Source organism: Stegastes partitus, unplaced genomic scaffold (assembly GCF_000690725.1).
Source record: "Stegastes partitus isolate 25-593 unplaced genomic scaffold, Stegastes_partitus-1.0.2 Scaffold2331, whole genome shotgun sequence".
In the NCBI taxonomy this organism is placed as follows: Eukaryota; Metazoa; Chordata; class Actinopteri; family Pomacentridae; genus Stegastes; species Stegastes partitus.
In genome coordinates, this window is record NW_007580062.1 from 31,705 (window position 1) to 41,507 (window position 9,803).

Sequence of the window (9,803 nt, forward strand, 5' to 3'; positions counted from 1 at the left end):
TCCTGTTGCAGGATGTTCAACCAGCTGTGGGCAGATGCTCAGCTGGAGCTGAGCCGCCTGCTGGCCGAGGAGCTTCCTGCTGAGCCTCTTCGTCCAGAGAAGGACCGCGTCGTGTTCTTCCAGCGTCTGGCCACGCTCTACGTGCGCTACGTCCGAACCCTCCGGCAGCTGCAGGAGGCCTACGACCTGATGGTCCATCCTCAGAAGAGGCGGCTCATCCGGCGCGTCCTGGACAGTGTGGTGGGGAGAGTGTTGGAGCTGAAGAACGAGATGGTGGAAAAGGAGTTCTCAGAGTACCACTACATGGATGACGTCCTCCATGACCTGAAGCTCTCTCCTGTAAGGTTCATCACTGACGTCCGCCACAGAATCAGAATCAGAACCAGACAGTGACTTTATCAGGGCTGCTCCACATAAAGACACAGACATCTCTGTTTACTCTGTAGGCCGAGCTGGAGATCCCCATCCCTCGATATTTCCTCAGTGAACGCAGCAAAGAAGTCCAACAACGAAAGACGATGGTGGCGGATCTCCTGGACCTGGTGGAGGTGGCTGAAAGCCCTGAGGTGAGGCAGACAAGATGTTCCAGCTTCATTTGTGCACTTTATTTTCTCACGAGCTAAAAGTGAAACCCAGACAGGATTTAAATGGGAAAATGTTACATTTGTGAATAATTTGAAGACCACATAATGTTTAATTTCACAAAGTGATTCAGATTTAATACATTAGTTTGAATTAGTTTGAGTTTTGAAACATCTTCTTAAAGACGTGACTTTAAAAAAAATAAAATCAATATATGCAATATGTTATGTTTAAAACTAAGATGTTGAACTGTCAAAATTTCCAAAGTCACACTAGATCAAAAACATGTGGGGCGGCCCGGTAGCTCATTTCCAAACTCTTATCTTCTGTCTTCCTCTTTTTGTGGTTCCTGAAGCCTCTAATGAGTCCGGAGGAGGCCATTAGGCTCATCCAGCTGGCTGAGAGAGCTCGGCAAGGACGCCTGAGGGCAAAGCTGAACGCCGAATTGAGAAGTGAACTGCTGGACACGACTAAAGCCCCCGGACCAGCTGATACCGAGTTGGCTGCCATCTGCATTCAGAAGGTCTTTTGTTTCCAACATGGTATCACAGGCATCTTTCTTTGGCTTCAGTCATCTTTGGTGCTCAGAGTTTTGTTTGAATGTGATGTGTAGGTGTGGAGGGGCTACATAGCGAGGAAGAGGACGAAGGCTGAACGAGAAGAGGAGATGATTTTTCTAGGAATGGTGAGTGAAATGAGCCATTTTGAGAACTGTCTTAGTCTGTAAAATTACATCAGGTACGTTTTTACGAAGCCAGCAGGACCTTCAATAGGATCAACCTGAAAGCTGCATATTTGATCCTCAGCTTCCTCACACTCACTGTGCCAATAAAAACCATTTAGCCATCATTGAATCATGGCCAATAGAGTTTGGTGTTTTTGACAAGAATCTCCAAAAGACTCTTTCATGTCAAAGTGACAATAGATTTGTACAAAGTAATGCCAGTTACTGTAAAATATAAAAACACAAGAAAAATCAGTGATTGCATCAGTGGTCCTGTTGGTCTCCATCAGTCTGAACATCTGGACGCTGCAGCTTCACCTCATTCTGATAAAACTGTTCAGACTCTGTCAGGTTCCACCAGTGACTGGACCTTCCAGATACAGGAGTCTTTATACTACAATCACTGACCTCAGATGATGCATTCACTGACTGTGGGACTTCTAGCACCAACGGGCTGCACTTCAATTAGAGCCATTTTAAAAGAGGTTAATGTTGATACAATCATAATTCTACATTTTTTTAATTAATTGACATTACTTTGTGGAATTCTGTTTTCACTTTGACATGATGACACTGTAACTTAGACCAGACGTACTTTAAGCTGGTTTTGTGTTTGGGAGGAGCAGCTGCAGTTTATATCTGTATCATATAAAGGAGTTTGATCTATGTTGTTTCCCATTAAACTCTGCCCTTGATTATCTTGTCTTTCTGAGAACCTGCAACAAACAGAAGCTTTTTAACCGACACACTAACGTTTGGTTTACTTTTATGCTAGCTTATGGATCCAAAACACCAGTTGCCGACCTCTGCAGAAATCACTGCCCAGGCCAATGAAGCTTGCACACGAGCTAAACAGGAAGAGTACGAGGAAGCTTACCAGAAGTCTATGGAGGATGTCACAAAGCAACTACGAGATATGGAGGGCCACGACATGAGCAAAACCATGAAAGATCAAATTCGGCAGTGGTTCATTGAATGCCGGTAAGGTGCTTTAGTTTTATGATTTTTTTTCCCACACATTTAACATAAAGTCGCTTTATTTTGCTTTGTGTGTGTGTTTTAAATATAGCAATGCTACAGGAGTGTTTCCAGACTACCCAGACGAAGAGGACGGAGGCTCGGCCCTTATTTTTGCTGAAAAACGTCCTCAGCAGGTAAAATCCATCCTCAGTGAAAAGCATTATTGGCTGCATACTTTTCGAACGTGTTACAGAGAATAATGTCTGGTGTATTTGTTATAGTTAATGGAAGAACTTGCTGCAAAAGAAGAAACAACAAACAACAAACCTAAATGGAAAGAGGACAAGAAGGAGAAAGGGAAGGACAAGGGAAAGGATGATAAGGAAGTAAGAGAAGAGCTGTATAAAATGTTCAGTTATTGATTAAATATAGAATTTGTTGAATTCTGCTGATATCATACCATTGAAATGAACAACAATATGGGACAAATGGAATTAATTGAAAGTGTAATCAAAGTGTTTTACCTAGTGAACAAACTGAACCAATATGACTCTATTCTGAACCTCAGGAGGAGGCGGCCGGCTTGAAAATGATGCCATCTGCTTTTCTGTCAGATTTACAGGAGCAACACAAAACATTTGTCGGTATGTTTAAATTGAAAAAGGTCACAATGCCTGGTGGTTTACAGTTTGTTTGTTGCCTTTCTAGAGGTTAAAAGTTAAAATCTTGATCTTGCTTTAAAAAGGATTCATATTTCAGATTTAGTTCAAAACCAGCTGTTTAAATGGTATCACTGCAAACCTGTCATGGCTCCTCTGAAGGAGTTACAGCTTCAGCAGCTGAGGTGTCCGAGACTGTTCATACAACAACTGTTGTCTTCACCATCAAAGCTTTATGGAAGACCAAGAGAAAGACTCTGTTGGAAAAAGCTCAAATTAAATCTGGACGAGAGTTCACCAGAAGACATGTGGAGACTCTGAAGTCACCTGGAGGAAGGTTATTTGGTCTGAGGAGACCAAGATGGAGCTTTTTGACCATCTGAATAGAGTTATGTTTGTTGGACACCAAACACAGACATCATGATAAACACTCCATCCCCACTGTGAAGCACTGTGGTGGCAGCATCATGATGTGAAGCACGGCGGTGGCAGCATCATGATGTGAAGCACGGCGGTGGCAGCATCATGATGAAGCACGGCGGTGGCAGCATCATGACGTGAAGCACGGCGGTGGCAGCGTCATGATGTGGGGATCTTCTCAGCAGCAGCCTGGAAGGCTTGTAAAGGTAGAGGGTGAATGAATGCAGCAAAGTGTAGAGAAATCCTGGAGGACAACCTGATGCAGTCTGCAGGAGAACTGAGACGTGGAGAAGACTTGTTTTCCATCAAGACAATGAGCCGAAGCAAACAGAGTCCAGACCTCCATCCAGCTGAGGATTAGAATGTAGACCTGAACAGTTCTGTTCCCTAATGATCCCTGTGGAACCTGACAGAGTCTGAACAGTTTTATCAGAATAAGGTGAAGCTGCGGCGTCCAGATGTTCAGACTGATGGAGACCAACAGGACCAGTGATGGAGCTGAAGGTTCATCTACTGAACACTGACTGGAGGAGGAGAACACTGATGCAGTCGCTTATGTTGTGTTTTATATTTTTAACTCTCTCTCTTGAAAAAGAGATTTTTAATGTCAATGAGCCTTTTCCTGGTTAAATAAAGGTTAAATAAAAATATAAAACTAACTAACTGACATCACTCTTTTGTAATCTGTTTTCACTTTGACATGAAAGAGTCTGTTTCTGTAAAGCCAGATGATGTTGACCGTGCTTAACGTTGGCAGGTAGTAAAAGGGAAAAACTTGTAAGGGCGGCCAGTTGCTCACTGAATGAATGAATAAAACTCAAACTGAACGTTTGTCATCCTCAGATTTTTGGCAAACCCGCGATGAGTCTGAAAACTTCAGCCAGAGGCACGAGGTGGAGCTGGTCAAGGAGGAGATGAGGAAAGTCATGAAGGCAGAGATCCAGATGCAGGTGCTGTTGGCTGCACAACACAGCGTTTAGAGGAAAACATATTCTGAACATTTATTTAAACACGACACCCGTGCTTGTTTCTGATCGTGTAAAAACAAACTATGAAGACTTTTGTGACTGTAACAGAGAATGAAGCTGCTGCTGTCATTTAAACAGGCTGATGTACTTTAAATGCATGTTTAAGCCCACTGAGCGTCTCTGCTGTTTAAACTGATATCGTGTAGCTGTCATGAGCAGTCTGCTGTGTCTGTACCAGGTGGATGAGCAGATGAGACAAGAGCTGGCTGAAAGGAAGGTGTCTGTGGATAAAGACAAAGGTGCTAAAGCAAAAGCAAAAGCAAAGGTAAATACAGTGGTGGCAGTTTACATGAACTCACTGGAGCAGTTTCCTCAGTATATTCATTTACTCAACAGAAGAAGAAAGCATCTAAGAGTGGAAAGAAGAAGAAAAAAGAGAACGATCTGACAGCTGACAGGTGAGGATCCACAGAGTTTCAGGACAGAATGGAGCTGTATGAAGGCCGTCAGTGTAACTGTATTATTTGTTGACATGGACCAGGACGCTGGAGTCTCTGTGTCAGGAGCTGGTGGAGCAGGGTTTACTGAAGCAGGCCCACCATGTCAGACTGCACCATTACTTGGGTAAGACTCTGCAGATGGTTTGTTACGACCGCTGTGGCATCTGGCAGAACTCATTTAGTCTCATCATCCTCACTGTACCGTTTTCTTCTGATTGTTAATTACACAGGATTTCTAACAAGTGAGCTATGAAGAAATCCTTTGGCTTGTGACTGCCAACACACTGATGGCATTTCTTCCTGTCTCTCATATGCTCTCACTGTCCTGCCACAGTGGTGCTGCTGTACATTCATACAGTTGGTTTTCCACAGATGTGGATTCAATTTGATGCTTGTTCGGAGGCTCGGCCACTGCTGGACTGAGCTGCATTGTGCTGAGAGGGGGTTCTGGAGCACACTGCCTGTTTCAAGCCTTTTGTTGTGCAAACAGACTCACGTTTCAACGCTGCTGTGTTTTGATCAGTTCAATACAGTAAAGAGAAGCATATGCCACATGCACACAGAGATCCCTGGTACTGACGGAAACGTACTGCGGCGTCTTCATCAGGGTCACAGGCGACACATGAACATGTTGTTGTTGAAAGCATGTTGTCACTGCTTTCAACGACGCTGTGGAACATGAACTGCTGGACCTGAAAAACCCACCTAGCAATGTTTGGAGTTTGTTTCTCCTGGGACCGCTGTCAGGTGGATAGGCATCTCTGAACTACGGGTAACACTGTTCGTGGTGCCGTTGCAGAGTCCCTCGCTTTGACACAGTGATTGTTTTTTGACAGATGAGACACATCGGTTTCTCATGTATCTCCGCAAAAGCAAAGTCCATCTCCCATGCAGGGTTGAAAGCCCTGTTTCCATCATCCACTTTCCTTTTCTTTGTTGCCATCATTAGTTAAGGTGCAAAAGACTGTGCTGCCTTGACACATGACCTCTCGTGATACAGAGACAAAAGTGCGAGAGTTGAACCCCGGAATCTGTATAACAATACTTAGGGTTTGTTTTCAGAGTAACGCTGTGTGTTGCGCATCCCGCCTGTTCTTTCTCTGTCTTATGGCCTCTGCAAAAATAATTACACATTCATAACCAGGCATGGCCACAAAATAAGCATCCCCGGGGACCGCCTGTTGAGTAGCTTTGGTCTAGTATAAACAGACAAACATGGATTGTGCTATGTGGCCAACATGATATGCAGGAAAGCCATGACTGTGCAGCATCACTGAGGTTCTGGCAGACAGAACAGAGCCTCCCTTCTGGCATCCTGAAGTCCCAGAGAGACACATTGGATCTACAGTTTTAACACCGAGGAGACCTTTGGCTGTGTTGTTAATAGTATACCTGGTTTAGGTTGAATATATCAGTTCGCCTCACGTCTTTGTCCTGCTGGACTCTGATGGTGGCACAGTAGGGCTGAAATGTTGCTCTGTTTGCACAACAAAAGACTGAATTAAATAGGGTGTTCCAGACCTGCTTTCTGTACCTGCTTCTGTAAGAGTTTCTGTCCTTGATAGAAGAAGCTGCATTTTGCTGGAAGATGCTCAGAGAACCAGGTTTCTAGCAGGTGTTTCCGTTGTTTTGTCCAGTATAATGCCGTGCTCTCACAGCACAATGCAAAGTGTGTTTTCCAAATGGACCCTATAGTGGAATCAGCAGTTTTAACAAACAGATGGCAGAACTTCTGAGGATAGCTCATGTAGGTGAAACTGATAATCTGCCACCTGAGTCCATGTTTTAAACTGCTGTCAGTCACTGACCGTTGTGATCAATAGCTGTGAGTGTAACAGGTGCTGCCTCCTGCTCCCAGGTGACTACAGCTATCTTGGAACCACACTGAGGCAGAACGACATCGAGCCGATGCCATCATTAGCAGATGTGCGACAAGTCCTGTCTCTGTATGCAGTGCTACCGCTGGGTATGAACGATGCTCGCTTCATGTTTAGAATGAACTCAAAGTGTCTGTGCTCTGACAATAAAAAGAGTTGTATCTGCAGGCTCTCAGCTGGTGCACGAGAAGGCTCCTCTGATAAAGGCCATGCTGCTGGCCGGGCCTTCAGGTGTCGGGAAGAAGATGCTGGTTCATGCAGTTTGTCAGGAGACGGGATCCACCATGTTTGATCTGTCGCCTCTGAACACAGCAGGAAAGTATCCAGGAAAGAGTGGCGTGGCCATGATGCTGCACCTGGTGTTCAAGGTGAGAGAAGCTGGCACTGCAGAAAACGACATCCCAGGAGATGTTTGAACTGGTTGGTGATATTTCATTACTGGTTCTGAGTGGCTTCCTGCTGCTCAGTAGAACCAACAGACCTACACAGTAGAACACTGCCTTGCTGATGATCAAGCATCTGTTACGTCCCTCGCATATGGAGATCAGATAATGAGCAAAGGAAAGTCCTGGTACTGTCAGTGTGACATCAGAACACAGCAGACATGTGTTCCCACAGACAGAACCCAAACAGAACCAAGACAGTGCATCAGTTATCGGTCCTTTAATGAACAGGCGGCTTAGTATGCTTTGTTGTCCTGCCACAGATGTGACATGTTCATGTTCACCGTGACCTCCAGCAGTCTGATGTTGGTCGTGTCCTTCCTGACTCAGTCCTCAGTCAGCAAACACGAGTAGAGATGTCGTGTCCAAGTGGGACTTTCAGGAAACTGCTTTATTTTCATCCAGATAAAACATATTGTGGGTGAAATGTTCCTTTTCTGTTCCCAGATCATTTTGCTTATTATGTGGTGTAATTATAACTCAGGATTTTTCTCATTCTGCTCATGTTTTCTTCATGTCGTTGCTTTTCTCTGCTCTTTGAGCTCTGCTTTGGCTCTCAGGGCCTTTGCAGTTTCAGCAGTGGTCTGACTTTGGTGATGAAACATGTCAGAATAAAACAATGTGGGACTCACGTTTTACTCTGACGTGGTCGTTTCCACCTACAGTAGTCAAGCAACAACTGCATGGAGTATCCATGTTCTCCCCGTGCAGCGTGGGTTCTCTCCGGGTTCTCCGGCTTCCTCCCACAGTCCAGAAACATGCTGAGGTTAATTGGTGATTCTAAATTGTCCATAGGTGTGAATGTGAGTGTGCTGCTTGTCTCTAAGTGTGACATTTACATCCCACCTGACCAGAACGTCAAAATGTCGTTCTTCAAACCATTTTCAGGTTGCAAGACTGCTGCAGCCTTCGGTGATATGGATCGACGACGCAGAGAAAATGTTCTACAAGAAGGTTCCCAAGGAAGAAAAAGAGGTATTGCTGAGTGAAACGAAGGCACAGCAGCATTATCGTGTTTTTATTGATCCACGTGGGCGTTTGAACTGCTTCATGTGTCTCAACAGCTGGATCCGAAGCGACTGCAGAAAGATTTGCTGAAGTCTCTCAAACTGATCAAAGCAGAGGATCGTGTTCTGATAATGGGAACAACTAAAGACCCGCTCAGCACCGATATGAAGTCGCTGTGCAAAATGTACAGCAAAATCATCCTGATCCCCAGACCGGACTACGGCTCCAGATACAGTCAGAACACCAGAGTCACGCTGTCCAGCCCAGCTCAGTTTGGATCCTTCTGGCTTTTTTATTCAGTGACCTTTGCCTCTGTTTCCTTTCAGTCTTGTGGAAGCAGCTGATCAAGAAGCAGGGCGGTGAGGTGACCAAGGCCTTGGACCTCAGCTCTCTGGCGAAGATCACCGACGGCTACACTCCAGGTCACATGGTGAAGGCGATCCACAGTGTCGTCACCAAGTGGCGCATTCTGGTGCAACCCGACCGTCCGCTGACTGCTGCTGAGTTCATTCCTCCATTAGCCAAGACTGACCCAGTGTTCCAGGAAGAGGAAGAAGCCCTGAAGGTACCGGTGTTGGTCGTTTAAAGAGGAACTTAACAGCAGACTGAGGACCAGGAGGTTGCTCTCTGGTACAAAGTTCAAACATGGGGCTTATTCTGTATAAAATCAGCTCAGCCTGAGAAGAGCTCGGGTCCAAATGAGACCTTTCATCTGCTCAAACTTGTCAGTGTTCAGACTGAGACACCTGGATGGATGTAGAACTGATCTGGTGTCAGGTTCTACCAGAACCCAGATGTGTTCTTTCTCCTAAATGTCACGTGTCTATCTGCTGTACTGATGAAGTTCTGAGGCTCAGAAATGATGGAAAAAGTCCATTAAAGTGATAAATCTGGACCCTCCTCTGTGGACTTCAAGGACCTGGAACTGTGGAATATTCACAGTCTGAAGGTAGAACTCTGGTCAGTAGATAGAGGTACTGCAGATCCAGAACCAGATGTTCTGAGGAGGTTCTGGAGGAACTGGTGGATGTTTTCATGTTTCATCTTGGATGGCTGCAGGCTGAAGTATTGTGTTGCACTTGTATCCACGTCTGCAGTGATGTCATGAGCTCACCTGGACGACACTGCAGGCGTGTGAAACCAGCGAACAAGACTTTCAGCGGCTGTTCAGTTCCTCTTTCAGTGTTCATGACATTTTCGTGACTTGATTACTTTCTTGTCATCGTAATTTCAAGATGATGTGTGCTATGTGTCCCCTGTGTGTCTCCAGAACTGGTACGCCAAGACGCCGCTGGGAAAGAAGAGAATGAAAGCTGCCGCAGGAAAAGAAGAAGAGGAGGCAGCGGGGAAAGGGAAAGCGGTGAAGAACAAGAAGACGAACAAGAAGAAGAAAGGGAAACAGTAAGTTTGTTCTCATGTTTTGTGTCAGCTGTGTTTGGCTGACCTGTAGTTTGTGAGCAGGTTCACGCTCCACTGAACTTCCTACAAAACAAACCAGAAATAGAAGAAGTGATGTTTTAGCTCTGAGGCTGCAGTTCAAAGCTCGGTTCTGGGTTGAGCTGGTCGGAGACGCAACAGAACTGTGACGCTCCAGACTTAAGTTGTTCCACGCTGATAGTCTGAACTCATTTGAATACAGTCACGTTGCTATTTTAGGGCCAG

The 9,803-nt window shown here is 45.3% G+C and overlaps 1 protein-coding gene across 1 annotated transcript; it reads left to right on the forward strand.

Annotated features, from left to right (window-relative positions):
- Window positions 1-12: 12 nt before the first annotated feature.
- On the forward strand, window positions 13-9,546 carry zgc:153738 (IQ and AAA domain-containing protein 1). Its single transcript, XM_008304836.1, has 18 exons — window positions 13-339; window positions 447-566; window positions 938-1,105; window positions 1,196-1,267; window positions 2,082-2,287; window positions 2,376-2,460; window positions 2,548-2,652; window positions 2,838-2,910; window positions 4,189-4,295; window positions 4,552-4,638; window positions 4,713-4,771; window positions 4,855-4,937; window positions 6,672-6,779; window positions 6,859-7,058; window positions 8,022-8,108; window positions 8,198-8,375; window positions 8,468-8,706; window positions 9,412-9,546. Exons 1-18 carry the CDS (start codon window positions 13-15, stop codon window positions 9,544-9,546), a joined length of 2,439 nt encoding a protein of 812 aa, XP_008303058.1.
- Window positions 9,547-9,803: the final 257 nt, after the last annotated feature.